We start from the raw sequence: 25,675 nt of genomic DNA, 5'->3' as shown, positions 1-25,675 counted from the left end.
TTTTTGCACCGAGGGAACAAAATGTGCACAGGTTACCGAGTTTCTCGCCTCAGCAGTTAATATTTCAGTATGTGAGCTGGACATTAGGACATAGGGTTCTAGATATAATCACGCTAGTTTTTTGGTTTTTTTTTTTTATAAACGTTTTACAGGATCATGCATGTCAAATATAGATGTCAACCATATATTATATACATTTTTCCATGTACACATAAAAGCGTGCAAGCAGTCTTGTGTCCACATCAGTGTCGTAGTGCATTATACAAAAGTGCTTAGTTATTTTATGTTAAATATTATGTTACAGTTTAAAGGCTTAAACGGAATCTAGCATCTCCATGAAAACTGGGATACACTTCCTTACAATAAATGGGACTTCAGTCAATTAGTCTGCCATTAATATGTAAAGATAAATCAATTAAAACAAAATATCACAATTAAAAGAACTAATTTACACCCTGTTATGGCCATCTCCAGTTTTGTTCTCCTGTAGCATACCAATGTTAACAATTAGAATTTCGCCAAGAACACTCTTTTTGTTCATGACTCAGTTGTTTGTACAGAGAAGACTCCATTATAGAACCACAGGGCAGTGCTAGAATATCGAATTCCTTGTAATAAACCCCCCTGATTACCCTGACCCACAGCCTTGCAGTTGTGACACACAGCGGTTTGTTATGAATGGCACTTTTTATAGCACACAATGCCAAGATCAATTAGCCAACGCTTCAGCTATGATTGCACTACATTTTTTTTTTTATCAAATTACTATAATTCAAGAAACCCGCATAGCAATTGTGCGGAAAAAGGGCATTTGCTTTTCTAACTGTCGATTATGCTATTTTATATAAACAACTGCTTTCGGAAAAAGACAATGTCAGCAGTGGTGATTACCCCAATTACAGTATAGCATTTATATTCATATTACACCACATGTATGTAAGTATTTGCATTAACCTACTGTCAGTAAAATGTTTACCACTGTCTAAAAATGCCTTATAGCAATACATAATCATTGATAACCAATTGGTGAAACCCACAAGCCCCTGCCAACCTTTTTTCACAGTAACCTGATGTTACTTATCTTTAACTTCTATAGCTTTAAACACTTTTTAATTGAACGAAACACCCACAACGTATGATCTTATTTTTAACACAAAATAAAACCAAAAAACTTTGCCATCTCCTGGCTTTAAAACAAAAGGCTCCTCACCAAAAGAGAGATCAAATTATACAGGGGGGAAGGGGCACGACAAATGATAAAAATGTGCAGGTATTTGCTAATTAGAAGCTATGTTTTCCATTAGGCTGCACACAGCCCTGCCAATTAACAGCACTGCGTTTACTGGAAGATGTTGGAAAGAAAGAGGCCCTGTTGTATTCAGAGTGAGGCTTTCTGACCCCCTCCACCTTCCACCCTCTCCCTAAGCAGGGCCAGATGATTCCTGTCAGTAGTAGGCCTATGAACTGCATCACCTTCCCAACAGGCAGGCACTCGGCCTGCACGTGCACTTGTAAACGATCCCCACTGCTGGAGGCAGGCAGGCGGGCAGGCAGGCCCGAAGGGGGCTCAGTTTATGATAATTAATGGTTATTGCTGGATGGGCTGCCTAGAAGGCAAAGAAACCATTAGTCTCCTGCTGAGTTCACTAGTTGAGGATTTTACAAATAAACACTGCAATGCCTCTAAACCTTGTTAACGTGCCTTTCCTAAAACAAACAATCTCAATCATTTCCTTACTCTTTCCCCTTTTTGTTCTTTACTTATGTTAATTCTCTTACCACCTTTCAAATGTTGGTCAGTTTTTTTTGTTTTTTTTTTATCTTATCGTGTTTAACTTTAAACACACAATGAATTCTGGGGTAAATCTACAAGCATCAAAGTCAAGTACAAAAACATTTTGGTTAATGCTTTATTCAGCGTTGTTTGCCTGTGATTTATTTGTGCTCATGAAACTATATATACATTTTGGGCTGCATATCGTATGTACTGTACTTTATTGTTATTTTATTATTTCACATTCACAGAAGATACTACACGTTTTCATTACGAATGAAAAAAAAACAAAACACATGATCTAAACATAAGCCTGCCAAACAGGACATCCTTTATTACAGCACATAAATGAGCAAATAAAACAAATCCTACATAACACAGAACTACAGAACAAGTACAACAAACCTGATGCATGCCTTTACATGGTCTGAAAATACATTGCAGTGCTCTATCAGTGGTAAAACAACCCCCTCCCTCAGGTAAAATCCTGTGCAATATGAACGGGAAGCCGAGTGACAGTTGAATCTGTTGAATCTTATTAGTTTAGACACAGTAGTCAAAGTAATGATGGCGCAAATAACATCAGCACTATACACAACTACACAGATCATGGGTGGTCTCAGGATCTTGGAAATAGAAGAAAAAAAAAATACGATACTATTAAAGACTTGCTACATTTAAGGCAACATTAAAGAGTAAGTCAATCGTTTTTTGTATTTTTTATATTAAAGTGCTGTGCATTTTATTTTGCCTGCCAAACTGAAAATAAGAGAAAGAAAACTGAGAGCCAAAGAAAAGAGTAAAGAAAATGAACTCAAAAGTATGATGACACTTTACATGTTTGTATGATGAAACACAGTTCTAATAAAAAAAAAAATAATAATAAAAAAAAAATACTTTATTGGTAGATGTAAAAGAAATGCAGAGGTCAGGAGAAGCATCGCTTCTTGTTTAGGATATAGTGACTAAATAAATAAGTGGAGCAATCTCTCAGAATCCAATGCACATGATCTGTTGAATAGGGTGTCTTCCTATCGGTCAAAGACTGCTACATGAAAAAGGCTTCGAATAAATATTTGGACTTGTTCTGTTATTTATGATACCCCAGGGGGAGTAACAGACACACTTGAAAACTGTCCGCCAGTGACATGGCATTCCTCAGCTACTCTTCAACGGATCCTTCGTTTGTAAGAACTAGACCTTCAGGACCACCACCAGCTGGTTGCAAGCTCTTAAAAACTTCACACTTAGCTGGTTTAGTAGGGCCAGTGTGTGTGATCCCTCTCACAGGAGGAGAGGAGGGTCATTGTCCTGCAAACAGTAGCGAGCGCAGGCATAAACAGTGCAAACTAACAAGCACTGCACACATCAAAACAATTCATGCATTATTCAGATGAGGGACCATCAATAAAAGATTTAAAACAGCAAATGTTTAATCCTCCCACCATTACCCTTATCTTAAATATCTTCAAATGTCTTTTTTTTATACTTCCCTGTGTTATTGTATGGTCTTTGTGATCATTCGGAGTGGTTCTGTTGCTCCCATATTGAGTTATCACCATTTTACACCACAGTTGAGCTTGTCAGGAGAACCCTAAGTGCTGGGACTGAACAGCCTTCCTCGTTCAATTCAAGTCATGTGTCATTTTAATAGGGATTCAAGCTGCTTCTGTGTTCAATATAATATTGCTGGATTTGTTTCTGTTTTCCTCTTGCAATCAAAGCTACTTCAACAGGGAATATTCCACTTTAACTGGAAATTAAACATTAAACCAGCCACAAGGCAGCTCCGATTTCAGTCACGAAGGGTTAATTCAGAGCACCTGTGAGTAGAACATGCAATACTGAAATAACAGATTTGAAATGGTTAAATTTTAATAGCATACCAACAAGAATGCTGAGAGAAAGCAGGCCAGCCTGGCCTTTTCATTTCTGAGGCTAATCAATTCTAAGAGGTCGTATTTTATCTTTAATAGGCGCCTTTCTTTTACTGGTTGGTAGTTAATGTGGACCCAGCCTGCCAAGAATAACAAGTTATGGAGGTTACGCAAACAACGCAAAAACAGTGCTGTGTGCCTAATTGAAAAAAAGGTAGAGTAACGGTTGGGAATTTGCAAATCACAAAGCTTTTAAAAAGGTACCTGAAGCCTTCCTGAAGCACTGACCCGTGTTATTTGAGAAAACAAGCTAGCACTTTGTTGTTTTTTTGTTCTAACTTTATAGGGACATACTGTATCTGTTTCATGAAGTAAGTAAAGTGAACTATATTACCAGATTAAAATTAAAAAAGAATGCCATGTCGTCAATGGCACCGGATCTCTCCAGAAGAGTGTCTCTTACAGGTACCTTTGTGAAGTTTATCTTGGCAATGCAATATTAAATCAGAACCAAAACTCTCCATTTCTAGTTATCCAGGTTATAACCTAAGCAGGAAATAATAGATTAAAAATGTCAATTAAAATGGCCAATGCTTGATTATGTGATCACACAATTGCCAACATTCTGCTACTCTAAGATTCTGTATTACCCCAGAAATCAAGAAGTATACAATATACAAGTACATTTGAAGAGTTTTTAAAATATGCTTTAATCACTGTGGTTCATGTTTATGGACATCTGATAAGAAGCTCTTATGCCTATTTTCATCTATACTGGACAAGATGCTGAAGATTAATACAGAGGCTTTCAAAAGCCAAATCAGTCCGAGATCAGAACTCACCATGGCTTAGGTTTAACATATTATTCTATCATAGTGATAAGCTTTGTATTTCATTGTTTACTCAAATTCCCGTGAAGCATTAATACAAGATTGGACTAGATACAGTTTAATTGGGGATGTGCTTGTTAGTTTTATTTAAGCCACATCTTTAGGCCAAAATGCAATTTGCTGCATTTTAAATCAATGTTAAAAAAAAAAAAAAAAAAGTTTTGAAGGTTTATATTCAAAGCCATATGTAAGTTGACAGACCTTTATAAATGTGACCATTACTGCCTAAAAAGTTTACTTCATAAAGAAAAATAATCTTAAAACGCTGCATTTTTGTTTGTCGTCAGCATTCTGTCTTATAATAATTATAGCATATGAACGTATTAACCTATAACTTACAAATACAGTTTTTTCATGTGTCTGAAAAACTTATTCATACTCAGAATCCTAATGCTAATGAACTAATTCAGTAAATGGGATGGCACAACTCTGATGAGGTTACGGGCCATGACTCATTAATCCACCAAGACACTCACCACTCCCTTCCCCCTGGGATATTGTAAGAAATTAATGTTATGATGTTATGATGGGAATATGGGTTTGGTTATGAAAATAAACCTCAAGCAATCATCACAAGATCTTCGAATTTCCTACAAAAAGTCCTTGTGGGGCTCCCGAGTGGCGCATCGAGTAAAGGCACTCCACGTGAAGTGCAGGATGCGCTCTATAGTCTGGACGTTGCGAGTTAAGAGTCCAGGCTATTCCTTTGCCGACCGAGGACGGGAGCTTCCAGGGGGCGGCGCTCAATTGGCCGAGCACCACCTGGGGGGAGGGAGGGTTAGGTCGGCCAGGGTGTCCTCGGCTCACCGCGCACCAGCGACCCCTATAGTCTGGCTGGGCGCCTGCAAGCTGCCCAAGAGCTGCGTTGTCCTCCGACGCTGTAGAAGGACAACGCAGGAGTCCGCAGTGTGAAAAAAAAGCAGTTGGCTAACGGTACACGCTTCGGAGGACAGCGTGTGTTCATCTTCGCCCTCCCGAGTAAGCGCAGGGGTGGTAGCAGTGAGCTGAGCCAAAAAATAATTGGCCATTTCCAAACTGGGGAGAAAATAATAAAAATAATTGGCAACGACTAAATTTATAAAAAAAAAAAAAAAAAAGTCCTTGTGGCATGTCACGACACTGCATGTGTAATCTCTCTGAAATCTGCAATCTCATGTGACTGTGCGATTCAATGCAAGCTTTCTAATATAAAAACGAATGTACAGGTTTATGTGTGTTCTGTTGTTTTTTCTTTTGCTCAAATAATAATAATAATAATAATAATAATAATAATAATAATAATAATAATGCATTGACATAGATATATATCCAATATTTTCATTAAAATATATTCTTAGTAGAGAAGGGTTTCATAGATTTGTTGCATATGTCCAACCGCTCTGTGACCCCCCTGGGGGTCACAACCTACAGTTTAAGAACAATTGCTTTATTCTTTTCCACTATTACTGCAATATACTTTGCAAAGACATGAAAGGCACCTTATAAACTAAAGATGTTGACGTTGTTCTGAAATGCAGAGAAGGTACTGTACTGCCACTACGTACCGCGTCTTGGCAGGTTGACATGCCAGACTTATCTGTCTCCCTTAACTTACATGTTTAGCAGACGTGCACAGCACAACTGATCTAAAACCAAGCTGATTATGCCCAGCCAGAACCCTAACAATATCCCAACACAACTTCTCTGTGTTTAGCAGTCGACTTGTCTACTGGCGCTTAAAACGTGACAGTGTGTCAGCTGTGATTTCCCAAAATATCTTGCTAATTCTTTTCACCCAGAAATATAAAACACTAAATGGTCAAATATGTAGTAATGGCAGAAGAGGTTGAGAAATGCTGGTCACATTTTTTGTATACGTTTCTTAAACATGGATGACTATTTGTTAATTGTTTTGTATTTTACCCACTGACAACAACAATAACAAACATTTACATTAATTTTGCAAAACTACTTAACTGTGTCATATATGTCCAAGATCAACATGAAAAAAAAAAACTACTTGATAGTTCTGTCAAAAATGGACCCCTCTAAATAATGTTAAAGTACTATTGTGTAGTATTTGATGTATTTTTAATTCAGGTCAATGAGAGAATGAAGTCTTGTACAGTATGAAATACACACTTTTTAATATAGCTTCTGCTCCTCAAAAAGAAATGATGCTTGTAAAGCAACAGCATTGTTAAACATGCCTCTTACCACTACCATTACATGTTTAAATGTCAAACAAATAAAAAGGTACTGCATCAAAACCAATATCGGTCTATCTCAACTCAAGCAGCTTTGATAGGTGTGTTTGTCTTCAAAGAGACCGGCCGTCAAAAGCTGTCCAGTCTCATTCAGAATATTTAGCAAGCCTCTTCACAGATGTCACTTGCAGTACACAAACAGCCGTATCTGTTGAGTATCTGTGACATCTGACACAAGCCCTCTGGAACTGTGCACACTTTGAAACATGGCCCCTTAACATTTTTTATGCCTCCCATTGTGTCGGTGCAATTTAATCCAAAGGCACACAAGAATGATAAGAAAGAAACAGACTGGCTGACAAAAGCACTAAACTACAGGCCCCCGAGAGATTCACCTATCATTTGTACAGTAGATTTTAAAAATAAGACATTTAAAAACACACTGAAAGTGAGACTTTGAGAAGGTGCTTACATCACTTGGAAAACCACCAACTCCATCTTATTTATTAAGATTTCTGGTTTACATTCATAGACTCAGATTCCAGAGTAGGAGCAATACACGGCAAAGTCATTGATCATTAAATGCTAATACAGAAGCTCTGTTTCCAGAAGGAGGTCCAAATGTTAAGCATTTCCATGTTACTGATGACTTGGTGACCAGTTGCAGCTTTATGATGGCTTATTACAACATGACCAACTCACAAGTACAACTCCTGATGTTTCTACAAAGCAGACCACCATTGATGCATCTAATGGTTCAAAGCTGGCTTGAAGTGGGATTTTTCTATTGCTGCTCTGACTGGTTGTATATTAAACACAAACAGGAATATGTAATACGTTCAGGTACGTACTACCTGGGGGTGGATTACCAAGGCTCAGGGAGCTTTGTTAAATATTTTGATTTTTTAAAACCCAGTATAAGGGTCAAAGTGATTATTTTATTAAAATACAACAGGCAGCACTAGAAGCAACAGGCTTGTGTTATTTGAGTGATTTTAATAAGGTGCTTTACAAAGTTTCCATTTCAGTAAGGTTGCAATTTTGTCGCTCCAAAAGGTTACTTCTGGTAAAGAAGTTTCCATTAAATTCTTGTTACAATTTATTTTTACAGCTGCATATTGCTCTTATGCAACCGGGTGCAGGTTTTCACCAGAAGGTTATGTATACTAAGTCACTGTTAGCTATGTTATTAAAATGGACTTTTCAATAATCTGTATATGAAGTGAAATAAAATTCAGTGGATAACATTTAATCTGTAACACGGTTCCCATAATAAGTAGCATATTAAAATGGCGAAAGAAATCAGACCTAAACTTTTTCTCATTTGCTGAGCCAGGTTTTCTTTTTTGTATTCCAAAAAAGCCTTCTTTGTGAAAACGGAATACTGTCATGGCTACCAAATGCAAATTCTAAGCCTTTGATAAGTTATTAACATTCTTTCACTATATGAGCACTGTAGCATGGGTAGCTTGCCGTAGTTTTATTTGCTGACTTTTCTTTCAAAACAAAGCCGAAAGGGATTTAAAGAGACCATTTTTTTAAAAAGGGGTTACAGCAAATTCAGGATTTGTCTTTCTATCAAACGGTTTATACAGCAGCTCTCTAATTAAAGGGTTAAGGATTGTAAGCAGCATCTTCTTTATCAATTTCAGTCAAGATAGACAAGACAGTAAATATGACTGATTTTGACAGAGAGACGATATTAGGAGTTTTAAAAGTGATGAATAATAGGAGCCTTTTGCAAAACAGACCCCTGTGGCCGATAGGGCGCCTGCGGTTCTGCAGTGGAGCCATCAGATCTGTGTTGTCCTCCGTCTGGTGGCCTCGCTATGGAGATCCGCAGTGTGAAAAATGACGGATTGGCAGGAACACGTTTTGGAGGACGCGTGTTCCAGCCTCCGTTTCCCCGAGTCGCCGGGGGGTTGCAGCGGTGAACCAGGATACAAATAATAATTGGGCATTCCAAATTGGGGAGAAAAACCGGGGTAAAAAACCATTGCCGACAACTACATTTATATTTAAAAAAACCAAAAAAAACCTGAGAGTCTTACAAAAATGTACAAACTTTACATTTTTTAATAAAACTTCTAGACATAGGAGGACATGCCCTCACCACACACTTAAACATTCTAATATGCCCCTAACTGAACACAGCCATGCCCTCTGGAAACCTTGATTGAATTTCACCACAGAACAGTAATGTGTTTTCATTGAATGCACCTCAAAGTCAAGTGTTAGGCCTAGTATTTGAATGTGTTTATTTAGCATTGCTGTGGCCTGTGAAGGCTTCTTTTTGACAGGACACAGTTATGGTAATAGAAGATGAAACTGGAGAGGCACTAACCTCCTTTTGGTTGAATGGAATTGTGTCCACTGGTTACTATGGCGATTGCTCCGTTTTTTCGAGTCTGGGTGTCCATTTTTCAAAAATAGAACCAGAGTCATCCTGAGGTAAAAACAAATGCAGCCCATTTAACTACCTCTGTGAGATCGACTGTAATTATTTGGTTAACCCATTCCATAACCCTGCAGTTCATTACTAGAAAATGTCCACTTCAGGTGAAAAAACATGTGCATGGTTTTAAAACTGTACTTGTTTTTATTCTATTGTAATGTTTTTATTTGTTTTCAATTATCATTGGCTTGTTTTATAGAGATAAAGGTAATGGTATCTTCCTAATGATTCAAAATGTTGGTTCAGTCTATACGAAAAGATCCAATATGGTCAAGGTTTGGTACTATGTGAGCGATGGAAAGCTTCACTCTCCAAGTTGGAAAAAATAAATAAAAAATGATTCTCCAAGTGAAAATAACCTAAATAGAAAGTAAACCTAAAATATTCCTTTATGAAGGATAAACAAATGAACAAAAGTACATCTGTGTTATCAATTAAAGTCACAGAGCAGAAAGTACTGCAGCTAAAGGTTAGTATAAACAAATAGTCATCACAACACAGAACATAGTACTGTTCTTCCAAGGGTTAGCATACCTAACAATTAGTTAGTACAATACACAGAACATTAAGAACTGCTATCGTTAGATACATTATGTGGAAAGCAGGCACAGATAAACATAAAAAAACACAACTTAAGAGCATTCTTGACATTAAAAGATCCCTAGTTAGCAAAGACTGTGCAAATAACTAGTAGTTAACAGCTATTCCACTTTATCAAAAAGCTAAGCAAGTTGGCACTTGGCCAGTACTGGGTACAATGACTTGGATGAGACATTAAGCTACTCTGGGTATATTGACAACCCTATTGTAACTTTCAATATGGCATACCAAAATAATGATATTCTGTCTGTGACATGGCCTCTAATGCTACCTTTAGAAGTGTTATACTTCATTAACCCCAGTAAAGCTGTAAATCATGATGAGCCTGTTTTGTAGTAGGCAGCTACAGTGGAGCAGTGACAACGTCGTAGGTCACTGGGTGTTCTGACACCTAATGAAGGGTATTACTTTGGGAAACCTGAAGTACCAGTCTGTGATGTAACACGGGTTCAAAACACCTTACTTCTGTGTGAAATATTTAAGGAGCAGGAGTACCATTATATATTGAATATGTGGTTTATATGCACACATTACACAAAAAAAAGCAAAAAGGAATATGAACCATACCTTACTAGCATCACTGAAAATGGACAGTTCCATGTTCTCAGAGAAATCTTGTTCAAGAACTGATTGGAGACATTCCTCCAACCAACTGGAAGCACTGTGGACTGGCAGTATAATGGACTGTGGAAAAGAAGGTCACAATATATGAACTCATTGCTCAGAGGATGCCCTGCCATGCCAGCTTTAAACTGTATTAGCAATGTCTTTCCAGTGTCTCTTTAAAATGGACTGGCCGCATTATTACCCCTTAGGTACTACAGCAGCACGTTATCAAGAAGAAAGGGTCAGTCTTTAACGGCTTGTTTGTTGGCTGTCAAAAGAAAGCCTTTTGGTTGCTATGGTGGCTTCTCAAAAAAGGAGCAAGCAACAGAGGTTTATTTTAGTTTTAAAGCCGAGGAAAGCATTTGAAATGACCTGAAACTCTTTTGTGTTTAAATTAAAAAATAAAAACAGACTTTGATGACATTTTATTTGATTACATATAAAAATACAAAATTGCAATTCTCCCATATTCCCGTTTGGTCTGCAAAAAATGTATTACATGGCCTTCCCCCCCATGCAAAGGAACTAAATATCTGACATCAGAAATGCATACACTGTATTTATTTCATTTGACTAACTTGGGGGGAAAACTCATAGTACCTCACATTTGCCACATAGGTGTAAAAGCTTAATTAAAAAGAAAATTGCAAGATTAATAAACTGCTGATATAAGATGCATTATATAATGAATTAAAAAACTAAGGTTCTGCCACTTTCAAGTGCTTGTGGTATTTAATTTTAAACCGTCTTTAAATGATGTGCATCTTTCACAGATAATTCATACATTTTCTGCAATCTAAGGCCAGGTCTTTTTTTTTTCTATTGCAAAACCTACCCTGTAGCTACAAAAATATCCTCCATTAATGTTCAATATAAATATACATAAACACACCACGTCAATTTTGCAATCTCCTTCCCGACTACATCCTAGCGCTGTCCGGGGTTTCACTGTGCTTTCAGACGGAGAATGCTGCTCGTCGCTTATCAGGAAGAGCAGTCTGTTGCTGCACCTAGTTCCCGTGCATTTTTTTTTTCTTGTGTTTAAAAATATATATTTTAACAAATGTAAATAACATAGAGGCTACAGCACAATAACTGCTTCGACTGTAGACAAGCTAGCAACAACGAGACTGCATTGAGTATATCTATATTTACATACTTGGCAATGCAGAGAACTCAATATATATTTTTCCAAAAAGCACGCTTTAATACCACTTCTGTAGAGACAAGTTACAACGCACCAGGCTTCCGCAACTCGTGCCCTGTAAGACGCTAAGTCCCGCCCCCTTGAGAAAACAATTAGTTTCTGGCCACTTCAGAGGGAGAATGTACTGTTAATCAGGTCGTCGTGATTATGCACGGCTGCAAAATGCAATAGAACTTGAGTTAGCACGAGTTTACTGAAATCTAGTAGTAAAGAAACAAAAGTCACTGTTTTCGTGATAAATTTTAGGAGCCTGACAACATGTTAGAACACACGCGCCAATTATTGTAGGTTTGTAGCATTAAATCTGCAGCGCCTCAAAATACTGTTAAATTTAAAATACATTTCCTGGATAAATTATCTTATCTGCGTATAAACCAAACAGGCTGGTTCCTGCTAGCACAGGTGTAGTGTTATAAAGTGGTACGTCGTCAGAATCTGGTACGTGTACCAAAACTTGGTCCGTGTAATGTCGGATAGCGATACATTGTCACATTGAAAGTGGTACGCTGTCAGATTTGTGATTTGATGGGTGTTTTCCTATTGTTAAACAGTGGTACATTTACCATTAATTTTAATTAACAACGATTTAAAAGACTGGAAAATGTGATCAATTACATTTACAAACACGTAAAAGATAACGTACCAGCTTTGAATGGGCACTTGCCAGCTCTTAGCAGAAGTTGTTTAGGCATGCGCGAGCAAGACCACTTTTGTACTTGAAATTAAATAATACTACACCGACTACAGCTGCCGGGGCCCCATTACTTTGGCAAAATTGTGTTTTGTTTCACAAATAGCAGTTATAAAATTATGGCTGATGTTTTCAACATGGAATTCTGAGACATCATAGTTTTTAAATGTCTAACAAATATTTTAAGCTATTTGATCACGCCAGCTTTAATACGGATTTTAGAATCCGGATTTTGAAAGATGCATCGTAAATATATATATATATATATATATATATATATATATATATATATATATATATATATATATATATATATATATATATATATATATATATATTCATTCAGTGAAAGCACTGAGAATTTAAGATCTGTGGATTTGAGAATGAATCCCAAAAAGCCTGCAAAAAGCCTGCAAGCTGTTTTGATAGTTTCGATAGTAATATCGCACTCCTGTACCGAGGTCTAGTATGCAACGCGTCAGAGAGGAGGCGTGGTTTGGGACAGCAAGTTGTTACTCAGCTGGACTGCAAAGCCATGACGTGGAGTCAAACTTGAGTAAAACTTTCCTTACAATTTAGTACCGCTTCACTTTGACTGAATGCGACCCTGAGAAAGAGGGGAATGGATTACTGTTAGAGCCACAGACACGGGTCCGGTCTCTTTGGGGTTTACTTGTTCCTGCATTGAAGATAATTGTAGAGTTTAAATTACAATGTAGCGGTGAATTAAAAAATAAAAAAAATACATTAACTGCAGAATTGTTGCTTGGGGAATCTTAAATACAGAGCGGCGTTGAAAGTTAGCAAGTGGAAGATAAAATGCTAACTCCGTTTCTGACAGATTTAATCGCAGTTTTGCTGCTGTGCCGAGTTGCGGCTTCGCAGTATTCCAGTGATCAGTGCAGTTGGAGAGGAAGGTAAGGATGTTATTATAAAAAGAAGAATTGACACGATGATTTTTATTTGCTCATTGTGTTAGAATGAACACATCTACTTAGAATGATGGTGTGCTCAGTTCTGCTGCTGCTTATAACTGGGTCCTGTGTAATGTAAAGTCTGTAAAGGTTGTTTTCAATTAAAAGCAAGTTTAGTAAAATTAGGTGTCGGTAATTACCCTCCTAATAAGTAGTTATAGAATAGGCGACTGTAGTTGTGTGTAAAGTATTACAAATGTATATGTCTAATTTTACGGCATCAGATATTCATATTTTATTTATTTATTTAATATTCTCATATAGATAGATTATAAAGCGTTACTGTTTCAACTGTCTATTGTCAAACTCAAACCCTTTATATTATTATTTATTTCTTAGCAGACGCCCTTATTCAGGGCGACTTACAATTGTTACAAGATATCACATTATACATTATTTCACATTATACAGATATCACATTATTTTACATACAATTACCCATTTATACAGCTGGGTTTTTACTGGAGCAATCTAGGTAAAGTACCTTGCTCAAGGGTACAACAGCAGTGTCCCCCACTGGGATTGAACCGACGACCCTCCGGTCCAGAGTCCAGAGCCCTAACCACTACTCCACACTGCTGCCCTATAACATATCGGTTTCATTTAGGCCCTGTGTTATACACATTTATTTATTTATTAACAGAGCAAAAGGCAACGGTGGTAAGATTGATTAAAAATACTCTCAAGTGTCTAAATGTGATAACGAACGCGCAACGCGTGCTGGAATTAGTCTCCTACATGTTTTAAATAGGTTACTACCAGGGTATATGGATGAGATTAGCAAATTGTCTGCGCATTAAAATACAATGCCAATTTGGGCGTTTGAAGTCGGCCGTCTTGGTATCGGACGGTGTGTAACCCAACACCCAAGTAACAGGTTTTACTAAATTGGAGGTTGCTTTGCGTATCCCGATTCACTGCAGCATTTAAACACCTGCAAATCAACCGCCTTGTAACTGCTGGTTTATTTTACATTCTTTAGGGAATAGTCTGTTAAGTTTACCCGCAGTTTTCTTTACAGCATGTCGTTTCTTTACACTAGTTTTAACATAATTGAAGGCAATAGGTTGTGGTAACAGTGTGTTTGTGCAGTGTTTAAATCTCTTTTATAACTTTATTGTTGCTTATTATTATTATTATTATTATTTATTTCTTAGCAGACGCCCTTATCCAGGGCGACTTACAATTGTTACAAGATATCACATTATACAGACATCACATTATTTTACATACAATTACCCATTTTTACAGTTGGGTGTTTTTTACTGGAGCAATCTAGGTAAAGTACCTTGCTCAAGGGTACAACAGCAGTGTCCCCCACTGGGGATTGAACCCACAACCTTCCGGTCAAGAGTCCAGAGCCCTAACCACTACTCCACACTGATGTCTTTCGCTGAAAGAACGCAGTATGGCAATGCGTACTCTAGAACAAAAACTACCTCATGATTTCCCTGAAACGCTACTGCTAAATTTCTGAAATAAACATTCTGAATGATGCTCTGTATTCAGATCATTGTAAAAGACTGGCCGTTGAGTCATCATATTTTAATTTCCACGTCCCGCTGCCAAGTGTAGACGGGCAGCAGCACCGCTTAACAAAGCCTCACCGGGACAGCGCCTGCTTGGTGTAATCACCATCTAGCGGGATAAATGGGTAATTCAATTTCCATGCTTACTTAATTAAGAACCTATTAGCCTTAAAGGCATCTAAGCAAGTTAATTACTTCCAGTTTATTCGTTTATTAAATGCACGTAGCGTCTTCCGAAAAGAATTAGCGCCCACCCAACCGTCACATCGGAATAATTTCCAGTAGTTCGTTTTGGGCTGGACTTTGCATGCCATTATAAAACGGCAGATGTACTACTTTTGATTTGAAGTAAAAATATAAATCTGTTGCCCTTGGCATTTTTACATGCGAGTTTTTAAAGTATTGTTTATAAATCATATTGTAAATACCCAATTAAGAAACACATGACGTATTTGAGTGGATCGGGTACATTGTGGTCAGTTAGCCTAAATGGTTGGGGCATTTACCCTGCTAAGACTCAGATCTCTTACTGTAAATGCCTAGGGGAGTTTGCTGTTTCGGTGATATTTTGAAACCCCTGTACGTTTTGTGTACAACCCGAACACACATCGCTTGGAAATTCAGTGTCAAAAATAAGTTAAATTAGATTATTTAGTGTGTTATTGATTTAATAGCACTGTATTTTAAATAAGCAAGCAATTGATAAAGTACAAACCACTTAACTCTAAAAAAACAAACAAACATGTACATTACGAAAATCGAAATAGCCCTGTTTTAAATATAATCCAAAGTGAACATTTGCACTGAATTCAAATTAAATCCTGTCATTTAACCGATTAGTATCCTGCCCTGAATTACACGAAAACGGAGGGGAAATTATTTTCACTGAGTGGAGCAAAATTGTTTCCATTGATGTATTTCTCATTTCTTTGAAATCACGCTTTTTCTAGAAGATTGTTATCAAATCAAGCAGGAAATAACATTGGTACAGTCATTGTGTGTCTGTTACTCATTTACATACGAGCACCACGGGTTCAGCGAACAGTTCATTGTCTACATACGTGTATTTAAAACCTCCAGCAAAGAATATCAGCATACCAATTTTACACGTGGTCTGATGTATTGACAAGCAGCGTTGAGGATGTAAACAAACTGGACTGTCAACGATGAAGTAAACCAGTTATATATATATATATATATATATATATATATATATATATATATATATATATATATTAGACAGTAAAACTGACTGCCCCACTTACCTCTGTCAAGTTTCCAAAATAAATAATGTCTTGGCTCTAGTCAAAAGGATTTGGTTTGAGATTGGCAATGAAGTCCTGTTTCAGGAAATTTAAAAGGGTGAATCAGCAGGGAACTTTTATTGTGCTGCATTATATAACAACTTGAGTTCAGTTCACTGTAGTTGTCAGCAAACAGATTGTCTCCTGGCTGAAAATTACATGTACTAGCTGTAACGGCTATAGGAATGATGATGTAATAAAGTGTTTTACTTTGAGTAACCAGTCATTCTGGGTTTTAACTACCAGTTCTACATTTGTACAGGTGTGTGTGTTTAACATCAGGGCCTAAAAAGAAAAGAAAATGCAGAGGAATGTTTAACGCCACCTGTAGTGTCCACTAGGTGGTGCTTTTATTGTCTGTACACTGATGCAGCTAGACCACCACTGACAGACCTGATTCTGAACTGAATAGACCTGTATATATTTTTAGGGATATATATATATATATATATATATATATATATATATATATATATATATATATATATATATATATATATATATATATATATATATATAATTACACACACACACACACATTTCTACCTTTATATATTTAAAGTAGGATTCTGCAATAGTGAGACTAAATTGTCATTGTTATTTTAAAAAACATAAGATGCATGTGGGAGTCTGGTACTTTCTTGATAATCCTCATGCTGTACCTGTTTACTACCAATGTTCCTGTCATTTCTTTCAGTGGGCTGACACACGAATCGCACACGAGGGACGTGGAGCAAGTCTACCTCCGCTGTTCAGAAGGGAACTTGGAGTGGCTCTACCCAACGGGAGCCTTAATCGTCAACCTGAGACCCAACACCCTAACAGCGGCCTACAAGTACTTGACTGTGTGCATCAAGCCACTGAAGGACTCCAAAGGAGCTAATATTTATTTAGAAAAATCTGGGGACCTGAAGTTATTAATCCGGGAGCAAGACTATAGCCCTAACCAGGTTTATTGCTACGGGATGGATGAGGGCTCCCTGTTTATAGAGGCAACCCTACAGCAAGACATTAGCAGGAAGATTACTGCCTTCCAGTATGAACTAGTGAACCAGAGGCCTGGTTCTGATTTGCACACTCTTTCTGGTAAGTAGCTGATTGTACTAATTGTGTTCTTGAACACTTGTGCCTGACATGGTGTGAAACAGGCTTCAACGGGTGGGTGGAAGATTGTGTTACTACAGCTGTCAACAAAGTACAGTGCATAGAAGGCCTTAACTGGGATAAACAGGCGGCAAGGAATTCTATTTTAGTGCATATGTATTGTAATGTAACAAGCAGATATTGTGTGTGCCATATGTGCATGTTGTCTTTAAGCACTCATTTAAAAGTGTCTTTGTTTTGCTTAAAGGACCACTGGGGTTCAGTCTCCGTCCCTGGTTCCCGGATGTCCTTTAGTTCTTCAGTTAAACACACAAACGCTGAATGAAATCCATACAATTTAACAATGTAACAACAGGTAACAAATTGAAACTGCTTTTCAGTGAAACAAAAGTGGTCCCTGTTGTGTAGTTTTCTAGCTGTGGAGAGCTGCCTGCAAGCAAACAGAAACAAATCTCTTTTTTAATGAAGTCATGCGTTGGTTCCGTCATTGTCAACTGTGCGCGGGGGGTGGCGGGTGGGGGGTGTACCTGCCTGCTGTCTATTCAGGTGCAGTGGGGGTCTAAGCTGAGCAACACTCTTTAAACAAAGTCCGGAAGTTGGTAATGAAGTTGCCAGGGGTAGCTCGGAGGCTATTGTGGTGATCGATTCTTGTTATAAATTGCTTGATTGCCCTGCTAAAAAAAAAGCAGTTTTGGTGAAAAAAATACTCCATTGCAATTTCAGGAGCGTACATGTGTGCGTTTTGGATTTTTGTGTTGGGTAGATGCAGAGGTTATTTTCAAAGCTGGGGAAAAAAGATGAATCACATTTTCTGCATAATTGCTTCAAAAACATTATATGGATAAACAATGCTAAACAGTATTTTCACACACCAACACCAAATTAAAATCCCCCCTATTGTGAATAATGAGTGTTCTAGTGACGCTGTTCCCTTAGAAGCTGTATATAGTTACATAGCATCTAGTCCTAACTATCTCCCTTTGTGAAGCTGTCACTTAATTGCAGGTTTTCAAAACTTGTCTTCCATTGGACCTTGCAATGTCTATAGTGCCCTTCAGCAACTCATTGTAATTTGACCACAGCTAGTAGTCCTTACAAAAACCTGGCCCTGCGGCAGTAGTTTTTATGGGTATACTGGGATGTGCATACAATACAGACTACTACTTCTTACAAGTCTATAAACTGAAATCTATGTATCTCTTTTTACAAGTCCTATAACTGCAGACCTATTACCAGGGTGCTATAAAAGAATAACAGGTGAGTACCTTTCCAAAAGCATAGGAAAGTCGCTCTTGTGGTAAACCGTTTCAGTTTCCTGTTTTGGTACCCCAGTGAATTTGTTATGCTAAGGTAAATGGGGATAAATGGGGATTAACTAAGCAAATGTGTGCAGGCTTCTAGTTAAGGTACAGTAATACATCATGTTTTATCATGATTGCTTCTTCAGATAGTGCTTTAAACATATTAAACCCTAAGGGAAGTTACTAGTCAGATTTATTTTAAATTTTTTTTACCGATAAGAGACACGTTTGGAAAGTAGTGGAGTTGTGTTGAATGTGTTTTTCTGGATAAACTCCAAGACTTTGTCTTTGAAAAGGAACAGTTGAGTGAATGTGTCCTTCACACTGGTAACTCTGAGTCGCACAGCAGTTTGCATTCAGTGACTGTGTGTTCCATTCCCCTCTGACGTTGTCCCAGCTGTTTGTGCGAAGTGCCTGCCTGCCTGCCGAGGGGATAGAGGGAGACACAGGTGGCTCTTTTGAGATGCAGGTTTTGCTGCTTTGGAGCTTTTCATCGTTCTGTCTCATTTCCTAATTGTTTTCCCATCAGGCTTGTATAAAAATTACTGCAATGCACATGCTTTGGAACTAATCCAAGGAATTATTCTTTTGTATAAGGATATATTTTGCATAGCTTTGTAGGTCTTATCTTGTATCTGTGTACCACTTTGACATGTGTTACTTAGATAACTACCACTCATTTTGCTATGGATTAATAAAATTAAACTAGAAAATGGGCTTTAAATCTGTTAAGTAAAGTTTTTTGTTTTTTTTTGCTTTGTACCTAGGCCAAATATCTGGATGCTAACTTACAAACTAATTATTGTGCACTATTTAAGGTCTGCTTTGTGACATTCAGCTTCTAAGACCAGGGTTTAATTTCATCCTTGGGCAAAGCAAAATACCTCTTATTTTAAAAGCATAATAATATTTGCTACAGCTGGTTCTCTAACTTTGTTCCTGTCTCAGGTCTCTCCTCTAGACAGAGGTGTTCTAAAATCCTTCGCTCGTTTGCAGTGGCCTTTAACTAGTGTCTCGTTCCCTCCCTGTCTGTTGTCCAAACTGGCCCTCGCTTAGCCCCAGGCTCACAGCTGTGTGTCTAGGCCCCCTTTGATGTCCATGTCTTTTGTTCTCCCCTTGCTCTTCTCTAATAGCCGATGTGGAAATGGAGTCGTAATTGTAAAGAAACGGCGATAGAAGAACAGAAAAGAGGTCTTGGTGCACAATTTCATTTTTAAACTGAGCTAATCCTGAATGTGCTGAGTTTTCATCCCAGCGGGCCGTCGAAACTAATAAACCATAAAGGGTGGCCCTCACCTTCGGCTCTGAGCTGACCTTGTTGTTCTGCTGAGGGTTTTTCTTTGTGTACAGACACTTTATTCCAGTAGAATTCCTCAGCTCTCTTTAGCTCTGCCCTTGGAGTTGGTTAGTCCTTCTACAGTACTAACCCTTCCCCACTCTCCCTAGAAATGACTTATCTTGCTAAATCTATGAACCATGCTTTGGGGACAATTGCTGGTTTGTTTGCGGAGAGAAAGCAGCAGTCTTGATTGTGAAATGTAGTAATTACTCTGGTTGCTCCAATTAGTGTGTCTGTGCAGCAACACAGTCTGAATTTTGAAAGACAGAACCTCAGTTAATGATGTATTTCTGTCAATCAAAGTTGCCTTTTCTGACAACAGTTTTTATATTAGTTTTTAACTCATCATCATGGTTCGGGCAAAGACAGACCAAAATTTATATTTTTTGTAATGGTAACCATTGAAGCCATTACAGTCAATTGTGTTTTCAGTGGCAACTGCCATTTAATTACCAAAGGGTCATTCCACAACAGTGTAAAAACACTGCAGACAAAAGAATACAATTGAATGACAGTACATAATGACAAACACATGTTCCTGTATTGCAGTTTGATTTTTTATATTATATTAGCCCTTTGTAATGGTATATGTTGGCTAATTAAAGTCCTACTAATGTATTTAAAAGCTTAAAAGCAATTTAACAAACCAATACATGAGTATGCCCATCTGGCCTCCTTCCATATACCACTAGCTAACATCAGCTGAAATATAACAAGTGGAAAGCAGTGCTGTATTTTAATACCACTTTGCTGTAGGTGTGAATGGGGTACCAAAGTAAAGGAAGCTGCATAATATATGCATAGCTGGTGATAAGAGCTTAGAAGTGACAGTACAGTTAAGTGTCCCTTTCAGAGGATTATCAAGTGTGCTGTAAGGCAGCCCTTTGATCCCTAAGTGTGGGGATCAGGGGATGCTTGCGGTGCCTGAGTTATCTGAAAAATGGAAAATTGTACTTTTTTTTTTTTTTTTTAAATACCATCCTTTTGGTGTTTTCTGAATATCTGAATATTTTTTTTTCCAGTGCAGAGATTGATTTGGCCTCCTGTTTTTATTTATTTTTTGGCACATTTTTCTGAAAGAAGGGAAATCCAATATTTTGGAAATAATAAAAACAAACAATTAGGTTTTTTTTTGGAACATTAGAATGATCCTTTCAGATAAGTGGTCATTGCTTTAAAGTGGATGGTTTGCATGTTGGTATTGCGATATTTTGAGACCACAAAGTTGTTGAACAGTAATTACCCCCCCCCCCCCCCCCCCCATTTTAACTGGAATAAAGACTGTGTGTGCATAAGGCTGCAGGATACTTGGAGCAATTGTGTGTCTTGCTCACTAAGCTGATTCTCGTAGGGCTAATTGAATTTGGCACAGCAGAGATTTGGATGTGTATGGTAACTAAACACATATAAAGACGTCCTTTTACTGACTGAAGGCATTTGTTTTTGAGTCAGGTACCGTGAAGGGTGATTCCTCGTCTCGAATGCCTGCTTCCTGTCGCACTGTGTGGCTGAAATGTGCCACATCCCTCAAATCACATAGAAAACCCCATCCACAGAACTGACAAGCAATGGAATAATAGAAACTGCCACACAGGTGCTGAATGAGAGTGTTGGAAAGGGGCTGGAAAGAGATCACCACTCTATCCGCCACTCTCCTGGTATGCTGGCACAAAGCAGTCCTCCCGCAACATCCTTATACAGTCTGTAAACAGGCTGTCTGCTAACAAGTGTGGCCTACTGTGAATGTCTCCATCCTCTGGCTAGTAATGCCGAGTTCAGAGGGCAAATCACTCAAAGCAGCTGGAACATGACTGCTGCTGCTGTCCCACGGGAAATGATGTAATTGCATCTTAGTGTGGAGAGAGCAGAGGGGTTGAACGGGGCCAGCTTTCTGAACCACTGCTCACTGTGCGCAGTCAGTTGCTTTAGGTTACCTCAGGGTACTGCCGGCCCAGGTCTGTGGTGAGGAATTCCTGAATAGCCAGGCAGCAGACTCGGACAATGGTGGCTTTGTGAGGGGAACTGTCTGGGCCGCACTGTACAGGGGGCCCTCCAGGAGACTAATGCCTGGAGGTTGCCACAGTCTGTTAGCCTGCAGGGCAGTAATAAATAAACACCCTGCAGACTGACAGGGCTGTGGGGAGTGTACAGGGACAGATTTGCCTGTGTTGGGGCACAAGAAGCTTATGTAGCCAGTGCCTTGTCTGACAGTCTCAAATTCCCCCCAAATTCATTCCAGTTACTGAGGGCCTACTCTGGATGAGCTGGCTGCTTGGACTCCTGTACTGTGCGCTGACTAGTTAAGCAGAGACCTTTCCAATTTCACAATATTAAAATATTTTAAAGAAGAAGTAACAAACCAAACTGAGGTGCATTACCTTAAAGCAAGCTGTAGTTTTGTCAACTCAAACCCATAAACTGCTGTGCTTTGTTTAAACAGAATAGCTGAATTTCAATTCTGGTGTTTTCTTGTCATCACACCAACTCTCGCAATCAGACACCTGTACACGGGGGCCATCAGCAGACGCAGGTTGATGTGTGATGTACATTGGTTTAAGTGTGAGTTAGAGGTGAAGACACTTTGGAAGGAATTTCAGCCTTCACTTACATTTAGAAAATGCAACTAAATTATTAATTGTTCTCAAACTAAAGGGTTAATTAATCATTTTCCAGTATACATTATGCACTTTTCTGGAATTGAACAAGATAAGGTCCTGTCAAAAATCAAGTTTTCCTTTTTGAAATGATTCAATAAAAATATTGATTACATTTTTTTTTCCCCCTCACCAGCTCCTTGTCGCCCATGCAGTGATACAGAGATTCTCTTGGCTGTCTGCACTAGTGACTTTGGTAAGAGACTTTCTATATTTTTTATATTATATGGTCCCTGAAATATGCACGAAAACATGATGGTGGACCCCTCAAGTTTTACCATTTCACTGCTGTAATTCCTATACTGTTAATAAAGTATGTTTGGGGATATAAAAAAAAAAAACTGTGCTTTGCATCACCTCCGAACAAAGGGACAGGGAACAAACATCAAAAATTCCACGAGAGCTGTGAAAAGGTAAACCAAACCATATATAAAACTATAGGTATTTGTTTTATTGTAAAGAAAGCCATTTAGAAGGGTCTACAACTTTAAGACTAAGCTGTCTAGTCTTAAGCTTATTTCTAATGTGGCTGTCCTGAAGTGTAAAAGTAAATAAATGTCTTGTGGCTCTTGTTGTTATTGTCAGGTTACCCATCCTACTCCAGTTTAGGTAGAAAGGCTAGTCGGCAGGAAACAGGAAATCTACCCGAGCCACTGTAAACAAGCAGTACGCAGCAGCATCAACGGTCACACCAATTAAGTGGGGGGATGAAATAAATGGGGGCAGATCTTATGAGATTGTAATTAGTTCATTTTTCACCACCTAGGGAGAATGGACTTAGCAACAGGGATAAGAGGAACAGGAGTTCAAAGGTTTCCCATGGCAAATTACATGCTATTTTCCCCTTGATGTCTTAAGTAGCCAGCTAGCAAAAAGGTCAAAGGGACAGTTTTCAATAGGGTCTTCATATAAAGAGAAGGTTTAAGAATCATTACTGGTCTGGACAGGCTCATTGAATTCTTGGAGCTATTGTTTTTTTCTATCTTAATTCAGCTATTTCGGTACAGTGGCTTTGGGGCTGTGGTTTTGTTTTTTGTTGCTGGCTTACAATAAAGAAAAAGCCACAAAACCAAAGTATGTACTAGTAGCAGTCTTGAAAGTAATGCAAATGTGAATCCTCTGAATTCGGATCCTCTGTTTGTCGTGTTTTTTGTCTCCTTGTTGTTTCTGTATTGGTGATCAAGAGTGCTTCAGTAGTAAGAACACCAGATATTTGTTTGGCATTGCTTCTTTTGGATTCTGTCAGACCCATCGGACCTTTGAATCTGGTCTCGGACAGTTCACAGCCCTTGACATACTGTGTTATATTCATATGAGTGAACAACCTCCAATAAGCTTGAGTTTTGAAACCTGAAACACACAGTACAAGGACACATACTTCCACTTTAAATGCATTCTAGGCCTCAAAAATTTGTAATAACTTCCATGCAAGGAGTCCTGCTGAGAATATTTAATAGATTTAAAGGTAAATAAGTGAATATGATGAGATTTTTATTTATTTATTTTTTTGACAATTGCTTACATTTTTTCCTTTTAGCGGCAAGAGGCACCATCAGAGGCGTGACGCACGACTCTGAGCTGCGGGAGTCGACAATAGGAGTGTCTGTGAGCAAGTTGTACAGACAGAAGAGCAAAATCTTCCGCACCGCAGGGAAGAGCCGGCGCTGGCTGGGTCAGATCAGGACACCACTGGAGTGCGGGGTGAACCCCGGAAACGGGGACTTCCTCTTCACGGGGAGCATGCATTTTGGGGAGGCCAGACTGGGCTGCGCCCCTCGTTTCAAAGACTTCCAAAAAATATACAAAGAGGCGAGAGACAAAGGGCAAAATCCATGTGAAATCGAAACGGACTGAAGAAGCGAGGCGCGTGGCGTTGAAGCTGTGTGGTGCTTTGGCTGAACTGAACCGGTTTCTGATTGGGCGTTACTGGAATAGGGAGCTGAAGAAACGCATCCGGCGGAAGGACAGAGCTGGCGAAAAACTGATGAACAAAATGGCTGCTCCGTCGGAATGCCCTTACGCATTGCATAGCACACTGTTACACTTATCAAGAAATGGCGGTACTAGCTCTTAAATGTTGCTAAACAACAGGTTTGGACTGTTTTTAAAGCCAACTAAGTTTTAAAACTTGGACCTCTTAAACTCTAATGTCTTAAGACTTTTTTTAAATTACTAATGATGGATTTGTGAGGTCTTAATGAAATACGAATGTAGCATTTGCTTATGTATATTGTGTAAATTTGAGGTTAATGTGAAAGAACATTGTAGGAGAAGTCCCATGTGCTTTGTAAAAAGCTTGATGTACAGTTTGAAGTTGTTTCTTATGACAGAAATGTATGAAGCGTAACCTGTTTTGTTTTTGTTTTTTTTAAGGAGTGTGCAATTTCAGCCTGTAATTTTTCTTCAGGCTGGTGAATTGTAAAAGGGTTTTTCCAGAGAAATAAAGCTCCCTGGGTTGCACCCATCCACGTCCTGTGCCTCTATTTTTGTTTGTTTGTTTCAGATTGCTTTTGGCAGTAAACTCTGAATTTCCAAAATATCTAACCTTTCAGGTACTGTGCGATTATGGGAACCATCTGTATGTGCATGCACTTGTTTAATATGGTGATCCACTTTTGCCTTGTTTTAAAACTCCCTCTGAACAGAGCTGCGCTTAAATATCTGCCTTATAAACGTATTATTTTCAAATAAAAATACAGACTTTTTCTGTTAATTCTGCGTAGTTTCCAAATATATTACTGAACTTCTTATTGCCTCAAATACAAAGGTGCAATACACATGGCTAAAAAATACAAATTCTTCAATTACGGTGACCACCTTTTCAAAATGCAAAAATGGGACAGCTGCCATTTGTTATGCTGGGGTATATTTACCTTTACCTTTACCTTTTTTTTTTTTTTTTTTTTTTTTTTTTTTTAAAAGGTGTTGTTACTGTTTCCCCCAAAGAGCAAGCGAGCAAGTGGTGGGGGGGTGCTATGGTTTGACTGTGGCGCTAAACTGTAAGATTGCACTGTGTCTAGGAATTCGGGTCAAATGCTGTCCCGGAGGCATTAATCCTGGGACTGGGACTTGATCTTTACATTTCGTGACTGTCCCGCCCAATTAGGGATGGGTGGACACCCTATATTCAATATGTTATATGTTTTGAATTGCCTCTAAAGACCTCAAAGGAGGGTAATACCTA

General features: G+C 38.4%; 2 protein-coding genes across 3 annotated transcripts in view; one reads left to right on the top strand and one right to left on the bottom strand.

Annotated features, from left to right (window-relative positions):
* LOC117423613 (UDP-GlcNAc:betaGal beta-1,3-N-acetylglucosaminyltransferase-like protein 1) overlaps positions 1-11,582 on the bottom strand; it is a 96,408-nt gene extending 84,826 nt beyond the window's left edge. Inside the window, exons 1-2 of one of the 2 annotated variants that reach the window (XM_058989888.1) lie at positions 11,281-11,582; positions 10,350-10,466 (exon numbers count right to left, since the gene is read on the bottom strand). In XM_058989888.1, coding sequence (XP_058845871.1) covers positions 10,350-10,382 — 33 coding nt within the window. In that variant the 5' untranslated portion in view covers positions 10,383-10,466; positions 11,281-11,582. Of the gene's footprint in view, positions 1-9,071; positions 9,174-10,349; positions 10,467-11,280 lie in introns of those variants that run through there. The other variant, XM_058989889.1, reaches the window with a different exon arrangement.
* Positions 11,583-12,830: 1,248 nt separating this feature from the next.
* Positions 12,831-24,960, top strand: LOC117423702 (meteorin-like protein). The gene is made up of 4 exons (XM_034039792.3): positions 12,831-13,203; positions 16,791-17,179; positions 22,628-22,687; positions 24,029-24,960. Exons 1-4 carry the CDS (start codon positions 13,106-13,108, stop codon positions 24,343-24,345), a joined length of 864 nt encoding a protein of 287 aa, XP_033895683.1. The 5' UTR covers positions 12,831-13,105; the 3' UTR covers positions 24,346-24,960.
* Positions 24,961-25,675: the final 715 nt, after the last annotated feature.

This window comes from Acipenser ruthenus, chromosome 17, assembly GCF_902713425.1.
Source record: "Acipenser ruthenus chromosome 17, fAciRut3.2 maternal haplotype, whole genome shotgun sequence".
NCBI lineage: Eukaryota > Metazoa > Chordata > Actinopteri > Acipenseriformes > Acipenseridae > Acipenser > Acipenser ruthenus.
This window is presented reverse-complemented; position numbering and strand designations above follow the sequence as displayed.

Bases quoted from the DNA above. Each gene is read 5' to 3' on its own strand.
- LOC117423702 (XM_034039792.3), top strand. From the start codon at position 13,106: ATGCTAACTCCGTTTCTGACAGATTTAATCGCAGTTTTGCTGCTGTGC. The intron at 13,204-16,790 runs GTAAGGATGTTA...CATTTCTTTCAG, and splicing joins CAGTGCAGTTGGAGAGGAAG to TGGGCTGACACACGAATCGC. The intron at 22,688-24,028 runs GTAAGAGACTTT...TTTTCCTTTTAG, and splicing joins TGTCTGCACTAGTGACTTTG to CGGCAAGAGGCACCATCAGA.